The 19,775-nt window shown below is 41.3% G+C and overlaps 1 protein-coding gene across 1 annotated transcript; it reads right to left on the reverse strand.

The window, feature by feature from the left end:
• Nucleotides 1-39: 39 nt before the first annotated feature.
• On the reverse strand, nucleotides 40-18,179 carry qsox1 (quiescin Q6 sulfhydryl oxidase 1). Its single transcript, XM_088395045.1, has 13 exons — nucleotides 17,765-18,179; nucleotides 16,889-16,989; nucleotides 15,984-16,032; nucleotides 15,429-15,531; nucleotides 14,880-14,970; nucleotides 14,659-14,804; nucleotides 12,760-12,894; nucleotides 12,566-12,695; nucleotides 7,523-7,645; nucleotides 6,767-6,905; nucleotides 5,755-5,931; nucleotides 2,016-2,177; nucleotides 40-1,919 (listed from the first exon to the last, which is right to left on the reverse strand). Exons 1-13 carry the CDS (start codon nucleotides 18,048-18,050, stop codon nucleotides 1,165-1,167), a joined length of 2,397 nt encoding a protein of 798 aa, XP_088251171.1. The 5' UTR covers nucleotides 18,051-18,179; the 3' UTR covers nucleotides 40-1,164.
• Nucleotides 18,180-19,775: the final 1,596 nt, after the last annotated feature.

The following is a 19,775-nucleotide window of genomic DNA, read 5'->3' on the forward strand; positions in this document are numbered from 1 at the left end:
TTTTTGCACTGCGTCTGCAAAACAATAACAACAAACATGAAAAGTTACAGAAACACTTTTTAATGTCACAGATAATGAAGACGTTTCACCTCTGGACATTGAAAATAAGACGGAAAAACACAAAACCTTTTTTTCATGAACACAATGACATTCGTCTGTGCACTCTTCATGAACCCAAGCATCCGTCTTGACGACTCAGCACAGTGATGTAATCATTCGATGTGCTGCAAAACAACTCAACTAATTCTGATTGTATTGTAACCATCAAACAGTATGCGATACCATTAAGTTACGGAATTAAAATAAACATTTTCCCATTGACTGGATATCAATATGAAATTAAAGGACAGTGGAAAGGAATTGGGATTCAAGAAAATATCGAACATTTCATTAGCTACACAGACACAATCATTGACTTCCTTCCATGAAAACAGTTTAGAAAAAAAAAAAGGACTAGTCTGCCATGAAAGCTAATCAGGTATAATTAGTCAATTTCAATTGTCTGATTTTTAATTAATTACTACAAATAATGTACATATATGGCAAATGGTGGTCCACTTTCTGAATTGCTTATCCTGAAAAAAGTCCATCGACCTGATCAGATTTTTGGCTATTTGCAGCATGGCTTGATCCCTACACCTTTTGGAACGTTTTCGATTTTTTTTTTTGTTTGGTGGTGTGTTGTGAAGTTTTTGTAAAACGTGCTTTGGCGCAATAAAGTTTGGGGATCACTGCAGTAGATTGCATTGGTACACCTAATGTGGTACAAAGTGGAACTCACAGTAGAAGTCCAAAAATCACAACTAAAACATGCACAAACCAAAAAGCATTAAAAAAAATTCTTTGAAATCACAGTAGAGGAAAATTGAGTCGTTGCATTGACTGCTGATGCGTTAAAATGTCCTTCATAGCATAATCCCCCCCCAAAAAAAAAAGGTCCTTCATTCACCCTGATTCCATTAATGAAAATAAACATCCATATGCACAAAGTTGCCATCATAAGGCGTGTTTGCTGAAATGCTTTCAACCAGTGGAAGGACCCAGAAGCACCTTGAAGCACAGAACCAGACCATCAGGGAAAGGGTGACGCAGTTAAGTGGGCTGGTCTAATCTGGACACATCCACTTAGGCCAATTTTTGGATTTGGTCGGACCACACTTTGGCTCAGGGCAGTGACACTTTTGCCCGCCGTGAACGGAGGCGGGTTTTGAAGAAGAGGTACATAGCCAGGAGACACATAGAGGACAGGAAGTAGAGGATGACGCACAGGCTGACGTCAACTTTGGAGAAGCCGATACTCAGCATGGACATCCAGCGGCCCCTCCGGCTCAACCCGCCGTCGTCGTCAATCAAGCGCCGGGCCGAAAGTTCTCGTTTCTTCATGCGCGTCCCGTCGTCGGAAGCCAAGTCTGACTCCGGGCCCGTCATGCTGACTTTGCCGCCCAGCCCGAAAACAGGCCCGGAGTCACGCTCCTCGCGGTTCCTTTGCAGGGTGCGTTGTTTGACTCGGCTGGAGGTGGCCACCTGCACGGCTTTGGCTTTGTAGTGCTGGTTGACCAACGAGTCCAGGTCCACGATGTCCTCTTGCGCGTCTCGCACCTTCATCCCAACGATGCTCGGCCTCCGGACGTCCATTCGACGATCCGAGCCCAGTCTGGTTTCCCCTCCTGCCCACGGTGTCGGTTCAAGGTTCTTACTTTCCACTTGGGCGGCTGCTCCTCCGTTGTCCTCTTCATCTGCCACCTCTTCTTCTTCCTCCTCCTCTTCCACATGAGCTTGCGTTGGAGGATGATGTTTGGAAGGGTCCACGGCCTCTTTGGCTTCTCTTTCAGTACGCTTCTGAGCCTCCGACATTTGCAGTAGGTTGGCTCGTTTTACCTTCTGCTTGGCCAGAACCTCACTTTCATCTTCCAAGTAGTCTGTTGGGGAAAACAAGAAACATTTTGTTTTTAAGTCATTCATAAAAGAGTACAAACGTGATGTTAAAAAAAGATATATCGTGTCAAGACGAGCACCTGTGAGGATGTGTTCGGAAGCGTAGTGCTCCTGAAGGAAGGACAGAACCTGCTGGGGGTCCCACTTGTGGTCCTTGTTGGGTTTTACTGTGTGACAATCTGGACACACTTCAGGTGGAGGCCACTGGATCTTTGGGAAGTTGGGGTCCTCGCTCAAAGCACCTGAAAGGCAAGAACGAGAATATTATGAAAAGAAAACTTGATTTGGGTCCATTGGCAGCATAGCAAAGTTGTCATTTTATTTTCAAGAAAGCATCCGACAAGGTCGCGCCAAGTTGTTGCACGCTATCACGTTGGCATGTTTGATTTGAGGACACGAGTGCTTCGAGGATTGGATGCAATCTGTGTTGAGGCCATTTCATCTTGTCACGGACCGTCATAAATCTTTTGGCTCCATATGCATATGTGCATGGGGGTCTTTTAAGAGTGTCTATGTAAATCAGCTGTCTGCGTTTGTGTGCATGTAATCTACGGATTGATATTGTTGGGTGCATGTGTGTGTGCGCGTCTAACATTGATCAATGGGCTTCGGGGATGTCCCACTGGGAGGGGTGGTGAGATAATAGATGTGACCAAAGTGGACAGCTTCCCCACTCCTACACACACACACACACACACACACACACATGCGCGCTCTGTAGGCAAGAGCAGCTCTGACTAGGGCAGACCACCTGTCTGGTTCCTTTGAAAGCGAAGGCCAATCTTCAAATTGAACATGAGAGGAACGGAAGCCTCGGAGGGGACAGATGCATCTAATGAATTAAAAAGTCGTCTTTTAACATCTTTTCTTTTTATCTGACTGTGAGCTTCACGCTAATCACAATTTGACATAAACTGCTATTTGTATTGACAAAAATTTAGATTATTTTCCATACTTTTACATATCATAAAAAAAAATGTTATTCCTTTTCCACAAATGTTACATTTTTTTTATTTTGACCACAAAAAACATGAGTCACATTCAAAACAAGTTGTGCTACTTTAAAATTTTTTAAATCATTTTTTAAAAGATTTTTCCCAAGGCAAATTTTGCATGGAAGCACAAACGCCGATTACAACGTATTTCTATAAATCACTGAGAAATAAATACTGGATGCGTCAAAAAGTTGTTAAATAACACACTAACACAATCTGCAGCCATGTTGTTAGTGAAAACAGATCACATCAGAAATGACACACTTTCAACTAACCTGATTCTCCTGACCAATACAAAATAAAAATGATAATTTGCTAATTTGAATAATAAAAACACACACACCAAATCTGCAGAAATTTGAATAAACACATCACCACAAATGCCTGCAAGGACACACACACGCACACACGCGTGCAAATACACACACACTTCAGAATTTAATAATAAATTGCTTGCTGTCACCAACAAAGTATTGTGTGTGTATGTGTGTGTGCGTGCCCACAGCAGCTCTGTCACTTTACGACGCTGTCAATTTAGCCCCCTCCCTATGCTGCTCAACGTGAATCTCAATGCTGTGTGTGTGTGTGTAGTGTACTTCAGACTCTGCATATGGCACTTTACATAAAAGATACATTCATTTTACTCTGTCTGTCCGTGAGCGGCCCATGGGAGGGGGGCTTTTATACATTTCAGCAGGTGGATGGGACACACATGCACGCTCCCCTAATTCTAATCATACTGGCCAGGTTTGTGGCCAGGGTGACTTTAGCCATAGCAGCCATATCGAGATTGCCACCATAGCCCAGCGCTGGGATGTCATCACGACGAGCACATACATATTCATTAGGTAGAAATATGGATTGTTCAGCAAGTCCAACCAGCTTCCTCAGCACTGACTCCGTTTAGAGGGAAGGGGGGGATCACCTACTATCCGCCCGTCGGGTGAATACAGCTGATGTTAGTAATTTAGTTGAAAAAAAAAATGCAACATGGTGGAAAAGTGCATGGTAAATTTTATAATGCGAGTAAATAAAAATAAAAAAAAAATCATAATTTTTTAGGTTTTAAAAAATGTATTTCCTAAATGTACAAATGCTTCAGTCAGTGCCAAATAAAAAGTATGATGTCACTTTTCCTCGGATGATGCAATGCATTTGTACAAACACAAATGCTGGTGCTGTGCGGTCTGTAAAAATGTGTCTCCGCCTGTTGACAAGCAGCAACAGGACCGAGCTGCCGCCGCTCTTAATGCGGCTCGTGCAAAGCAGGCGTCACAGGGCCCTGGGGCCTCTTTGTTGCCAGCTAAATTAATTGTTCAGCCGCTTTACAAATAGCTCCTCTTTCATGCATGGCCGCTCCTGAAAGGCGGCGGACGGCTGAACAGCTCCACTTTGGCGTATAAAAAAAAAAAAGGAGGAAAAGCAGATGAGGGGTTGTGTGGGTGAGAAAGCGGAACAGAGCGCATCTTTGCTTTTGATTCACTACACTGATCCCCAGTGGAAACAAGTTATACGGCAACGCCCCCCCAGCACACGCCACAACCTATGTGTGTGTGTGGGCTGGACTGGAGGATGGGGCGGATTGTGTGGCTTGGTGCTTGTGTCCTGATGTTTGCCACCTGCCGCCGCACAGCACCTTGGGATTTGTGTGTGTGTAGCACTGATTCCTGGGGGAGCCATCCTACCAGGGTGCTTTGCTATCACTTGTCAAGCGGAGGTTACGAGTCCCAGGGGATCGCCATGAGGGGGGTCTACTCGCAACAGAGAGAGGGACAAGACACAGGATGAGAGGGAAGACGGATTGAGGCGCTGTGTAGTGCTCTGGGGGGGTCTGAATAGTGTTTAAGTGTCTGGGGAGTAGACACACGCAGAGGCGGGTGTCCCGCTCGCCCCTGCTGTTCAGGGGACAAGCTGTCCCAGTGATAGAAGAGGGGGGCGGTCTGCACAAACAAAAGATAGTGATTTAACAAAGTGGGCTGTTAATGACAGCGCTGGGCCTAATAACATCATTGGAACAAAGACGAGGGAGGAGGGTTTTGCGCTTTTTAAGAGTAATATACTTTACTTATACAGTTAAACAAGAGGGGAAAGTGTTTTTTTTCTGGGGGCGGCATCACAGGGCTCACTAGAGTTGCGACTATCCTCACAAATATTTTTTTTACCCACTCCAAGTTAATTAAATCACAGTCCAAACCAACAGAAATAAGCAACAGGTGATGCAAAAAAATAAAAACCTTTTCACCAATCAGAAGCCTGAAAAAATGTTATATATATAAAAAACAAAATCCAGATAAAATTAATTAAAATAGAATTATATAAAAAATACCAGTGTTTGTGTATAAGACCCAAATAAAAAGTATCAACTGGGTGATTTTGATTCTTCACAATTCCCTATTACGGAGAGAAAATTCTCAAAATCCCACAAAAGCAGAAGCGTATATGGGAGGGGCAAAATAAATGAGGAAGAGAGACAAATGAAAAAATGGGCAAGCGATTGTGACGATGTATGAGTGGGACAGAAAGGTTGGATGGGAGAAAATGTGACACAGAGACCGATGATACTCGAAGAGGTGATGGGGGCAGGGGGTGCTCTAAGACGCAATGACAGCTGGTGTCTGATCTGAGGATCCGTCCTTGCACCACCCAGCACCGTCTCTAGTCGTATTAACACGGCCCACTGACCATGTGAGGAGGCTGGAGCCTAAATCTCAGTGAAGTAACTGCAAAGGTCAGCCGAGGGAGGGCCAAGTACAACTCATGCTAGGTGGACCATGATCTATTCAATCAATTAAAAACATTAGAAGTGAAGAATTTTTTCTTTTACCTGCTATTCTGTTGTTGACCCGGTTGTGTCGAGACCAAAGCCAGAGGATGGCGTCAGTAAAGATTTTCACCTCCGAGAGGCCCTCTTTGGCCATGTTCTCAAAATGTTCGGCACAATGTCTGCAGCCAAAGAAATTGCTGATGTAGCCTGCCATGGCGCTCAGCACCTCCTTGGGATCTGGAAGGGATTGCAGAAAAATTAAATATTGGTTGGATTCTTATTTTCTCTCTCGAAAATGAATTGCTCCCTGGATTCCCACGCTTTGTGGGCCAGGAGTCACAGGGAGCTGGGTCAACCCCATATTGATGTGAATAATCTACACCCAATCTGGAGATTAAAGGAAGTTAACCCTCTGTGTGAATGGTGGCCAGGTTGTCATCTCAGGAGCTCGACAGTCCACAAACATATTTTCCCGGCAGTAGTTTGCTTTTGTTCTTGGCTTAGCGGCCCCGCCGGGTTATAAACCGCGCAGCCGCTCGGAGAGTGCGGAAGGACAATGGGAAGCGTCCCACACCTGTGATACGGCTTTCAGCGTGTGAGTTCATGCATGAAGTTTATATCGTATTCAGGGGTAGTATTGCGAGTATCTGTCCTGTGAGAAACACGGTGGCCCGTGGGGTACCAGATGGATGCCCCTTTTCGCCATTCCATCTGCAGGTCACATGACGGTCCATAAACCTCGGGATTAACCCCCGTGTATGTGCGTGTGTGTTGGAAGAGGGAGATTAACATGCCTGCTCCAAGTGGAGCTTCCAGTCATCTGCCTTGTTTTATTAACCGCTCACATTCCGCTAATCTAACATAATCTCTTTTCACACAGTCACAATTAGGCTCAATGCAGCTGTGAACAAAAAGTTGGGGAGCGTCGTTAAATTGGGACCGAAGTCGAGTTATACGTTTGGATCTGTTTTGTGTGAATTTGAATTAGGTCACTGTGAAAAGAGGCTAATTTGTGGACGCCCGTGAACTCTAAATGGGCCTAAGTAACAAAGTATGTGTGAGTTGTGTGTACCTGAGCCGCCAGCCTTCTTGGCTTGGACCGTCAGGAGATGGAAGAGCGTCCACACGCCACAAGGATAACGTCGGAAGTGGGGTTGCGAGCCTTGGCAACCTACCCATCTCACGCCCTCGGGCAAGGCAGCATCTGGAACCTGTGTGAGAGAAAGAGATACAACTGAACATTTCCCGCATCTCCAAACCTGTTAATGAAAGCTGCTGCGTGTAGTTTGCTTGATCAATGAGAAGTCAATCTCAGGTTAATGGCTCAACCCTGCGCTAATGAACAGAGGCAGTCCGGATATCTAAGCATCAGCCGCGGCTGAATCCGACAACATATTCCCTCTGACACAAAGTCGTTTCTCTCGCCGCCCTCGATTGCCGCGGCCGCTGTGATTGACAGGGTTACTCACATGTCAATAGTAAAGATTTTGGGACAGCGCGAAGTCCATTTCCTCGGGAGTGAAGTCAATTCATACCTTCTCATCGATTCATTGATCCATTGATCGGGCGGCTAAAAGCTAATGATCCGAGTAAGTGACTCTTTCAATTTGCAAAGGGGCTTTATTCCAGACAATAGGACCTTTATACATTTTGAAAAGTCTTAATTGAATAGGTGCATCACTTGATACACCTAAATAATGAAATTTATTAAGGTCTTCAGCATTTAAATTGCCAATGCCTGAATTAAATGATTGTGTAGGTGTGCCAAATGTCGGATTAAATTACCTTACATCAAATTACCTTACAGATGTTTGTGTGTCAAACTCACCTGTGTGGAATTCTCCAGGATCTGACTGAAAGCTTGATATGAAATTTGGTCCCCGGTCTGGTTTTGGAGCCATGAACTGAGTGTCTTCAACAGGTTCGTCACCATGGGGCGGCCTGGGAAGTACTGCAGCGAAAACAGACAATACGCAATTGTAAGAGAACTTTTAGGCCATGGATTTGTATTATCTGCTTCATCCCACTAGATAGAAGCAGTATTGCAAAATTTCACGACACTTTAATGTTTATTTACTCAAACTCAAAAAGGCCCTCTAGTAAATAGCAAGGTTACATTGCCAAGACACCTCCAATATTGGCGTGTCAGCAACAAGATTTATACAGCAAAGAGCAATGGACAAAAGTACTACACACTAAAAACATGACCTTGTTTTTATGTTTACCTGATTATCTAATTTTGCAAATCTACAAAATTTCCCCTGCAATGAACTGTGCTGACAGAAAATATCATCAAAATGTCAAGAACGTTCAAATTATTGACCAGGAAAGAAGATGTTCAAGGTTCACCGCAGCAATGAAAAATGTTACTTTTCTTATTAAAATATTCGTTTAAAAACGTGCAATTGATGTTGAGGCTATTATTTTGGAAGAAAATGTCAACCTTTAAGCCTTTAAAGGCTAGAAAATGTAATTAATGTAATGTAGTCATGCCGCTGTTTTATAATGTGGATCTATAAATATAAAAAAATTTAAGTTCAGCAGGTCCATTTGAATTCAAGTTATAGTTGCTAAATAGAGTTAAGAATTACGTGAAAATCTAACACATAAATAGAAATAAAAGGGTAAGAAGAAGCATCTTCCTCATCCATCCTTTTCTGAAGTGATGCATACAAATTGTACTCAATCAGCACTGTAATGCTGTAGCTTGATTAATAGTTGGCCCCCCACCCAAAAAAAAAAATCCCTGACCATGTTGTTCCCAACATTTATGAGCTGCACTTGAGTTATGGCCTGAGTGTTTTTCCATCTCAGCAACTTCCAAAAGAATTCCACCTATAAGCTACTTCCATTTCCTAAGTCGCTAACAACCACCGAACGGCTTTTACCCTAGGTGTGTTTTCAAATCGTTGCTACCATGGTGATACGCCGTGAACGAAAGACGATATAGTAGCTAGCGAAACGTCGCGGAGGAGGAAATCCATCTGATGGGCCTTTGAGAGTAGTGATGACAGACTAAATGCAAACACACACACAAGCTTGTCATTCCATTTAAGACACTAACAAAAGGACTCACTTTAGGTTTTAATAAATGTCTGCTTCCTGTTCTCACATTCAACCTTGGAATGGTATGTTGCTCACAAATAATCACAAGCTTTTTTTAATAAACTGCTGCCATGGTAACCTCAGCTGTAATTGCTCCAACTCTTAGGCAGGAATTATTTCATCTCAGGTATTTTTAAATCAAAGTTACTAGCGCGAGCGCTTGCCAAGAGCAAACCGACCGCCACTACGAGTCTCAGAGGAGATTTAGAAAACGTCATCCAAAAATGTACTCCTTTTTATTTGTCGCCGCCATCTGTTCACCTAAGTGCACCTGCATATGGGGGACAATCCCCGCGCTTCGATTCATCACGCTTTAACGGGATCTGGAAGTCACACCACTTAGCTTAACCCTCTCAGGCTGTTTGGTGCGCCGCATTTTGTTGACAATTTTATACATACGAGAGAAATTCGGGATATTGTAACGTTTGGAAGACTGCAAAAAAAAATTCAGTTGGCCAATATAAATTTTCCAAATGATGCCACAATCATACAAACAGCACACGCTAAAGACTCCTGGCGTGTCAAGGACACGCCTAGCGTCCCCAATACTTGCTTCTAGGAAAGTGACCTAATGGGTTTAGGTGTGGATCGGAGGTCTGAATAACAACCAGTCACAAAAGCTCATTAAACAGTCATATGAATTTAAGCAGAAGAGACGAGGCAGGTGTTTGCCAGTAATGGGCTTAGGGCTGCATCACCAAAGCAACACTATTCATGTCTCCATGCTCCTGGTGATCCAATCACAATCTCGCCATGTTCCACTGCTGGGTCATGTTGCTGAACCCCTTACGTCATGTGACCGTATAAATATTATTAGTGATTTGGGGGGAATCTGAATAAAAAAGATGTACACTGAAGAATATCGATTAGAGACTATAACAGAATTCCAGTTTTGGATCAGACGAGGAGAAGCTTGAATCCTTTTAGCTGGCCGCTCTCTCTTCATTTGTTGCCCTGTTGGCTTCTTTCAAGAAAAACAAGTTGGTGGTGTAATCCCTAAAACCCTCCCTTTAATGCTCTCATGCATCCCAAGATCCACTTTTTTTTTTAATCCCCATATACATGTAGAGAGGATTCATAAATCCGGCTTCGGTCCGACAAGACAGTAAATCTAGTAAAATATTATGAGCGTGCGCAAATAGGAAGAGCAAGCCAATGCGGACGTGCTTGGATGGAAATGCAATAAAGGTTTGACGGTGAATAACAAAGAAGCATTTTACAGAATTCTTGGACAAAGGGGGATTAGCATAAAACGGTGACAAATCATCTAAACACAATTTTGACGATAGCAAAATATGTCACAGTAAGCCGCGCTTACACAAAAACATCTTCAGACACCCAAAAACACTTCTGCAATTTGTTTTTGGGGCAAATGTTTTCTTCTTTTTTCTATACATAACCGGCATTTAGTGTTTTTTTATTTTTTTTATTTCAACAGTATTTTCTATTTTTGTTATTTTGGGTATTGTTTGTTTTGTGTAAGAAGGTTCTTTTTTTTATTTAAAAAAAAGTGTAATAATAATTGTGATTAGTAAAAGCAATAATAATATATTGTTGTGTTTTATATATATTAAGTACTTTAAATACTGCTGTAAATTTCGCTTAGGTCCACATTTATTTTGGTATAAAAAAAGATTTTAAACATAATTTATATTTTGCAAAAATACTAAAAATAAAATGTGTTACGTGAGAGGTCAATTTCATCTGAAGTCCTATGCGACAAAAGTTTATATTAGAATCCAACATTCAGTGATTTTGGAGGTGTGATCCAGTACACTGTATAAATTTAATTTAGCTTTTCCTAAAAAATAAATTAATACTTTCAGAATGAATAAAGTTGCTTGAATCAGAATTTGTGTTAGCATTGCGCCATCAGCTTGGAACGATGACTGCGCCCCCCTCGCCTCTCCCCACATCGGAATAAAACACCATGAGTCACTTTTAATCTAATCACATGACTCACATAGTGAGCTAAGGTGTCCCAATTTTACATATTGTGTCATTTATCCAATCTTTGTCACCTCCATGCAAATTTCAATTACCCTAATCAATTCAGTTAAAATTTTACACCACGTAAGGAGCGGGCAGTGTTTGTTGAGCCTGATCACAACCAACACCCCCGCTTGTCTTACATTAACTACGCCTAACAAGCTAACTGGATGAATGGATTGTCTTTGTTGTAAGAGTGCTCAGTCAAACGTCAACAAGGGTCCTCACAAGTGGCGACCATGACAGCCGGCTTAGCCGCACAAAGCCCTGACCGGCGGCCGGGGCCACTCTGTTTGGGGAGGGGGTGGCAGGCTAAAAATACCACTGGGACCCGCTGCTATTGACTAAACAAACGGGAGCTAATGGGAGGCCACGGCGCGTGGCCCGCCTGCAGCAGCCACACACACACACACATCAGCTTGCTACAAGGCCTCCCTAGAGAATGAGATATAATCAGGGAGATTGGTGGCAGTGAGACAGCCAATGGCCAATAGGGACGAGGCTAGCGGGTCAGACCTCATCATCGCAACATGTTTGGCTGGCTGGCACACTTTTAGGACGGAAGGAGAGAGTCAGAGCGGCAAAGAGAAATTGTATTCATAAAATCCCCCAAGAGGATTCCAGGAAAAAAAAAGGAGTCAGAGGATGATAACTCTAACGGGAAGACTCGTGGGCAGGTAGAGCGGTCAAAAGTATCAAATGAGCGAGTGCATTGGGAGGACGGGAAGGGCGCCGGGGGAATCGTAGAGAGGTTCTGCTTCTAATGAGGCAGCATCAATGCAAAGCTTGTGGACAGTGGCCACGCTTTAATACCCCAGGGAGCCAAAATCAAGAGGGTCAACAATCCCCATGAGAGTCTTTACGCTCCCCTCACAGTATCAATATACCACCAAATTTCAACTTTGCAATCAATGAATGAATGAATAAATAAATGAATGAATAAGGCCTGTGCATTGCTTCAATAAAATATGATTTCTTATGTATCTCAATTCAAGGGGAGTTTTGATTCTTTCGGAATACAATGTGGAGCATATTTATTTCAAGTAGTTCAATTGAAAAGTGAAACTCTGTTTATAAATTAATTATATACATTGATCTCCTTCATAGAACGCTCATAAGAAAAACATGTTTTTATGTAATATTCTAAAAAAATTTTTATTACCTCAAAGATATAATGAGCAAAATTAGAAAATACATCGTGAAATAGTTCATTGTGTGTTTTGAACGTATTTGAATTTCACTCTGAATTGAACAGCAGTATGGTGCTGCAAAGAATTTTGCACTATATTCCTATACATATATATGTTTAGTATTTATTATTTATTTATTTAGTATTTATTATTATACATTTACAGTGTTGGACTATTTGTAATATTAATTTGAGCTGAATTTTTGATACAGTAGTTCACGTCCACCAAATCCCTCAGACTTGAGTCCAGGACATTTTGCTGTCTCACTCTCCATCTAGTGGTGACCTGCTTTAACTACACTATGATCTTGCATGATGTTTTGAACGATACAAATTCCCACAGAAAAAAAATGCAGGTTGGGGGGGGATTATAATCAAGGAATAAATGCATCTCAAACTGTAGACATTTTGGAGAGTTAAGGGAAATCAAAGTTTGTCAACCTGTTTTCACTTCAGGTGATCTTCCTGGAATTAGGTTTGACTAATATTTCTAAATTAGATTTCAACTTGCATTAAATATTTAAAAGTGAAATAAAGATTCTGAATAAATTTGTGCGTGTGGCTCTGTGTTCACTCTCTCTCTCCCACCTTTGCCAAGACTGAGATGTACTTTTGGAGAGAAGTCAGCGCCTCTCCTGTGATGACAGGATGAGCAGCCAGCTCCACCCGCAGCGAGTAGTGCAGCGTCGACTCCAGGTCGGCCATGTACACCCTGGATCTGTGCAAATATCAAACGCAGTTGAAGGCACGGCGACAAGATGGAGAATCCATTTGTTTCATGCCTGTTGAATGGTCTCCAGATCTCCTCTGGGTGCGTGCTGATGTGCTCTGTGGCGGCCGGTTGAGACTTCCCTGAACGCACCACGCCTGGAAGCCCCTGAAGAGCGTAGGCGTAGAAAGTACGGGCCTCGATATTCCTGCGGGAGGAGGGAGGAACAGGTTGGACAACTTTGAGTCAAATGAGGAAAATTAAAAGCAAGGACCTCATCACGCCACTCTAGCGCCCGACCCTTGCCAAGGATCGGACGGAAAGAGAGTGACTCCCAGATGGGTCGAGACGTTTACAAGCAACACATTTGGCAACGTGCTGCTTATTAGCCAAGCAGGGATTGTGCAACAAAATGCACTGGACTCTTTTTGTTTTCAAGTCTAGTGTTATAAAAATGCTTTATAGCCCCCTTACGCTTTTTGTGGCCGTATATTTTGCACTTACTGGAAAACATTTGCGACGATGGGGCAGATGGTGCCAGGCTAGCGCGCGGACGGGAGAGATCATTATGAAGCCCGGCGCTAAAACGCCGCAGCCTCGGCCATTACCGGGCTTTGCTCGTTCGCTTTCAGTCCTGCGCACCCTCATTGACTTTCTCCCCTTGTGCGTGACGAGGAAAAGACAGAGCGTCGTAAAACTGGAAGGGGATGGTAATAAGGTGGATGGATGCTAAAAGGAGGCCCGTGCTCACTCACACCAACTTGGGACTCAATTACACCTGTGGGCCTGGTGGGAGTGTTGCACATTTATCCAGTCATCCCCTTGGACATCCACCTGGGATCGGCACGTATTACACGCATGACGGATGTGCGCATTCTTACACAGACACACACAACTGCGTCTCTCCCAGGATCAATCAGACATTCAAGGCGTGATGGGATGCCATCTGCCGCTGTGCAGGTGAAGCCAGAAAAGCAATGGCATTGTTTTCATGCAAGAAATTAACACCCCCCCTACCCTTGTACAGTGATGGAGATGAGGGGCGGGGGAGAGCATAAAGGAGGGTGAATAAATAAATCGGCAATAAATCATTTCCTCTTTGCATTTGTCAACTAAAAAGAGTCCCCCTTTGCATGCCAAGTTATTGAAAGCGCCAAACAAAGAGGCACAAGCGGCAGATGGATTTGCTAGGTGAGGAACGATGGGCGCCGCTTTATGATGGTGAATAATGGGAGCAATTTTGATGCTCTGATCCCATTAAAAGGGGCCAGATGTTTAAAAGTAGTCTCATGAATAGGGTTCAGATAATGAGGATGCAAACTTGCTGTGTGCTAAACAATTTCAAACGCAACCAGTAACCATTGTTCATCCTCTCGTGATGAACGTAAAGTTGCAAACAGGAGGAAGTTGCAGCTGGAACTTGGCCAGATAATGCATTCCTGCGATGTTGATTTATGAGCCCAAACGTTTACTACATGACAATCCTTCATAACAATTTTTTTTTTGCAGCCGCTGTCCGATCGATTAGTGCTGAAAGAGACATCACACCATGAATCAAGTTTGGGGAACGACCTGAAACTGTTGTGTGCCCTTGACATTTGAATAAATGATGAGGTTGCAAACAGAGGTGCTCTTCCTCAAGACATTGTCATCAAAAATCCCAAGGTCATAAAGTTGGAGTGAAGATACACCAGAGTAGATGAGGTAAGTTATGATGCTGATACTGTTGTGACAATTTTCAGACCTGTTGTACATATATAATTTATTTATTATTTTTATTTTCTTATTTTTTTAACTTTTGTTTTATTTCTGTTTTTTTTTCCAATTATAGCAAGCCAATGCAAAACAAATGTGAGCAATTTCACTATACTGGTTAAAAAAATGTTATTAAATACTCACACGAAGTGCAAAATGGTCTTGTACTCAAATGCTTCATATGAAATAAATCTAGTGCTGTGTCTGAATAACTCACACTTTGAGTCTGGTGAAGTTGCCTCCTGGATGATAAAGGTAGCAGGAGGGGAACTCAGTCACCCCCAATTTGGTTACAAGGCCTTCCTCAGTATTCAGGACCCTCCGCACTGCAATGTTCTCAAACTGCAACAAGTCCAAGGTCACCTATTGCACACAGGGAATTTGGGCTTAGGGTGGGGGATGCCAAATCTTGATTTATTTTATTTTTTTTATGTATACCTCTCTGCCGATGTAGGAGTTCGCATCCTCAAAGATCAGGGCAAAGTGTCGAACGTTGTTGGTCTCCAAGAAGATATCGATTTCAGCTTGGCTAGGGATAAAAATTTTAGTTGCATTTTGCTCGTGAGGAAACATTCTACATCTTTGTGAATATTACAGCATGAAATTCATCTTTTCATCACATAACTAAGGGGAAGAAAAATGGTTCCTGAATCTCACTTCCTTTTTTCCATTTGCTTAGTGTGTCAACATTCAAATCCCGATGTCACAGTAATCTGTGTAAATATGTACAAGGCAGCCTTAAGGCACTCTTAAGATTTTTTAATGAGCTTGTGTCAATATTCAAATCGGTATGTCACATTTATCTGTGTAAATATGTACAAGGCAGCCTTAAGGCACCCTTAAGATCTTTTTCATGAGCTTGATAACAGTTTAGAATTTTCTGGCAGTGGAAAGCGGACATGGAGGATTATTATAATTTTATTTTAATTTCTTGGAGGGATATTTTTTTCACACAGCATTTTACCGATAAATGCTTTTTTTTTCTACCTGGTGGGTTCTAGTGGTGGGCAGGCTGGTGGCCATGGGTCCTGGTGCTTTTCCATTAGCTCCACAATGCGGTGGCGGAAGGCTTGGGGGTCATGCCCCAAACCTGGACATCAGTGAAAATCAAATATTGGACATTACTGTTTGTTTTGAGACAGTGCCGCTGGTTATAAAGTCTCAAATAACACAACATTAATATTTAATTGGTAAGTAAGGCCATCAAAATTTGGGTCGTCTATTTTGCCACATGCATTATAATGGAGTTTCTTAAAATTATCTTCAGAAAATAATTAACATAAATAAGTAATAAAAAAATAAATGAAATTAAAATAAATAATAAATAAATAAATAATGAGGAAAATAATGAAATCAGCCAATTTACTTGCAGAGTCTCAAACATTATGGGTGAAATGTGACAACCTGGAGTCTGCAATCTGGACCCTGAACCCCAACCACAATAATAAATGTGGTTTTGGATGTCTTTATATTTTGCAGGTGTATCTAATGACACAGCCAGTTCAACGGAACCTTGAATGGGCTCTGTGTGCACTCGAATACCTGTTAAAGTCTCTCCAGCAGAATCCTCCCGGCTGTAGGCATGGAAGAACTGTGAGGTGAAACAAGAGAGTTTTGGGTTACACTGAGAGCCGAGGAGGCAGAGAGATCAAATCGGCCGGTCCTCACACAGCCATGAGAGAAGCAAAGTGACGTTGTGTAAAGTTTGGCTGGCACACAGCCACCCCCCCCCCCCCTTTTCACTCTACCTGGCTTGACCTCTAAATCCCAAATGTCTAAAAAGACTAGCAGATGAAATGGGAAAGAAGGAGCCCTTTGTCCATTCAAGTTCACCGACACACAGTAGCGAGGAGGTGCACGGCTAAGGTTTTGATGTTTCAATTTTTTTCTGAGGTGCTAGCAAATCGAAATAATCAACCGTTGGATCTGAAAAATGTCAAAATGTATGTCTCCTGAGTGCCCTCTAAAGTTATGATGTGTAATAGATTTTTCAGACAATGTACCATCAAAATTGTGGTCAAAAAAAGTTTGTACTAAGAAACTTTCAAATTAGACTATAATTTATTAAATTAAAATAGGAATAAAAAGAAAAAAAAGAAAGAAAATGGATTAAAAATAAAGCTTCACTCTCCGATACGATGAAGTCATGGTTTCTATCAATGAGCTCACATGCATTATAATAAATATTTTCCTAGACCATGTCTTGGTCCATATTTGTAGCATGACTTAAAATGTTTGATAGTAGTGTGAAGTGGAAACTTGATGCTTCACTTTCTGATATTGTGAGAAAAGGGTTGCCACCCATGACATATATATATATTTTCTAAAACACATCCGCTTAATTGTAACGTAACAACGAGAGCCGTGCATCGAGGCGGAAGTCATGACTTCAAACTTTAAGATTGGAACTTTACTAGCAACTTTGCAGGGGGACACTAAGTTATTACCTTTACAGTTGGATATCCCCTGATGTTGTAGCTTATGCACACTTTCCTGTTATTCTCATCAGCACAGTCGATGGCTGCCAGGTCAACAGCGGGCTTCCATTCTGAAAGACAAAACATCAAATGACATTACACTATTAGCATTCACAAGTCAAAAAGGATTGCATTATATTTCCCCAGGCACTCCCCAAATGTTGATGATACTGTAAATAAAGGGTGAGGAACCTTTTTCAACCAGGAGCCATTGAACAAAACAAAAAAAGTAGAATGGATTACCAGCAGTCTTTTACTCATTAGCTACCTCAAGGAAGTTATGAAACATAACTAACCACTTCATGTTTTTAAAAAGTTTTGTTTGCGCTAACTTAAAATTTCTTTCTGTAGTCCTTAATGAATCAATCTATTAATCAAAATAAAATTTACAAACATGGTTTTACTATAGAATACAACTAGCAACATTTTCTGAATCATAATCAGTTATGGAAAGAATATATGAAAAGAATCCTTATTTACAGCTGTATTATGAATAACCTGCAATTTAGAAGCTTTAGCGATTAGAAAATTGAACATTATTGTCAATTTAAATTTGACTGATATGTTCAGCCATACAATGAAGGTGTACGATATAATACGAGGGTGTTACGATATAGTAAGATACAACAACATAAATCATAACAAACGATGAGATAAGATTCATAAACATAACATATGGCAAGCTGTGACAACATAAACAATCAGCTGAGATAACATAACACAACAAACGATCAGATGAAGTAAAATAGATAACAACCTATAAAAATAGATACGATAAATCAACGATAACATACGATAAACTGATGCGATACATTGGTTGTCGTTCAGAGCTAGTATGGTACCAACCTTTCATATCTCTCGCCAGGCGTTTATAGACGGGCGAGAATGAGATGCAGTGTCCACACCACGATGCGTAGAACTCCACCACTATCGCCGAACTAGAATTGACCAAAACAGATTTAACATTGTCCGGAGTGAGGGCGACGATTTGATCAGACGCCGTGTATAGTCCGGCCTCGGCCGCCGAGAACAGCAGGAGCAGACAAGTCAGGTAGAGAATGGCGACGTGTCGAGGGTATTTGTTGATTTCTCCGCTGAAACGGGACGTGGCACGGTTGTAGTGCCACGCCATCTTCCCTGATTGTGTCACTCGAACGCAAAGTTGACCACCGAAGCCAGAAACTTTAACGCAAAAGCAAATTGCTACACCCTTTCATTATTAATGGCTTCATGTTTTACGGAAATACACAGGCAGCCATATTTTGGTTTCAAAATAAGAACGCGGAAACTACACGGAACATTTCAAAATAAAAGCTACTGTTCGGATTTTTAATTTGAATTTTATTCTTTTAAATACTATATTATCATGGTATTTTATTTATTTATCACAATAAAATGCAACATTATGGACCATTTGAATGTTAACACTGCAAAAAAAAGGAACACGCTCTTTGATAATGATGAAAAGGGTTCATTCAAATATATTCCACGTTCAAGTTGAATATAAATTGTAACTAAAAGTCTTCAAAAATAAACAGCTCTTAAAACCTTAACTGCAAATGTGGTGTATTAAAAAGTTGAATGCAATTGAACAGCCACTGTCACATAATTGTGTCAACTGTGTTATACAGGTTAGTGAATCCCAAAGATTATTAGGGAGAATATTGACAGTATTCTGAGTGGCTTTCTATACCTATATTTTATTTAGTGATTTATTCGAGGCAAGTTTATTTGCATTCGCACAGTTGATTAAAAACAAGATTAAAAATCTAAAAAAAAAAAAAATACAGCACACACATGATAACAACCCCCTGGGAATGGTCAAAGGTGTTTTGTGAGGTGAAAATGCAACCTATTTTTTTTTATTTGTACGCGATCAAGGTCATCAAGTACAGACCGTGATAAGACAGCTTCACAAACAAGTGGTTTGTTATTTGTTGACATGTGCTCTATTGCTGCAACACTATGTACCAGCAGCTCTGGACATTTTCCACCAGTCTTTTAATAACATCAATTTGGTTTTATAAAATTGGAAAGCTGAAGACGACCAGCAATGACAAATTGTGTCCCCCAACCAGTCATCTTCACTTCAAGGTTGTCGTGTGTGTAGGCTATATTATGTCAACGGTAGAAAGTCTACACACCCTAGATTCAATTGCCTGTTTTGTGATAAATGTCAGAGTTTTCCCTCCCATCAATGTGATGTACAACCTGTACAATTCAGTTGATAAAAATAAATGCTGACTCCCATGTAACAAAAGTTTGAGTGTGACTGGTACATACTGAACACAGCCACATCCCAAATTGCAAATGGGTGTGCACACTTGTGAAACCACATTATTCCTGTAGATTAGTTTTACGTTCCCTCTTAGAACAAAACAAAACAAAACAAAGAAAACGAAACTAAACAGAGCAACTGTCCGTATATTTTTTCCTCAAATATATTGTACAGGTTATTGGTGAAAAAAGTTTTGAAATGATTGATCATATACTGTATCACAAAAACTTGGAATTAGTACAAGGAAGGGTGTGTGGACTTTCTATATCCATTGAATTTAATACTTTCAAAAATAACATAGTACTCACTTTGTCGCTAGAATCCTGGATTGTTTTGTGAAAAGAATTTATCTAAAAAAAAAAGGCAGAGTATTTTTAAATCATGGCATTCAGAGCCCTCTAGTGGTAAAACATATTTTCGTTCCAATATAAATGGGCAGTGTAGTAGTCATAAAATAGCACCTCCCCTTAAAAAGATCTAATTTACATTTACTAATAATTAAGTACATTTTCTAATCTCTAAATGTCATTTTGCTTAGAGAAACTATTCAGTGAATTTGAGCTAATCTAGCAACTTCTA

This window comes from Syngnathus floridae, chromosome 13 (genome assembly GCF_059516105.1).
Source record: "Syngnathus floridae isolate MCC-2025c chromosome 13, RoL_Sflo_1.0, whole genome shotgun sequence".
In the NCBI taxonomy this organism is placed as follows: Eukaryota; Metazoa; Chordata; class Actinopteri; order Syngnathiformes; family Syngnathidae; genus Syngnathus; species Syngnathus floridae.

Coding starts and splice junctions, on each gene's coding strand:
- qsox1 (XM_088395045.1), bottom strand. CDS start 18,050: ATGGCGTGGCACTACAACCGTGCCACGTCCCGTTTCAGCGGAGAAATC. Junction 16,990..17,764: donor CCTGGCGAGAGATATGAAAG/GTTGGTACCATA, acceptor TTTGTCTTTCAG/AATGGAAGCCCGCTGTTGAC. Junction 12,696..12,759: donor ATCTGGAGACCATTCAACAG/GCATGAAACAAA, acceptor ATATTTGCACAG/ATCCAGGGTGTACATGGCCG.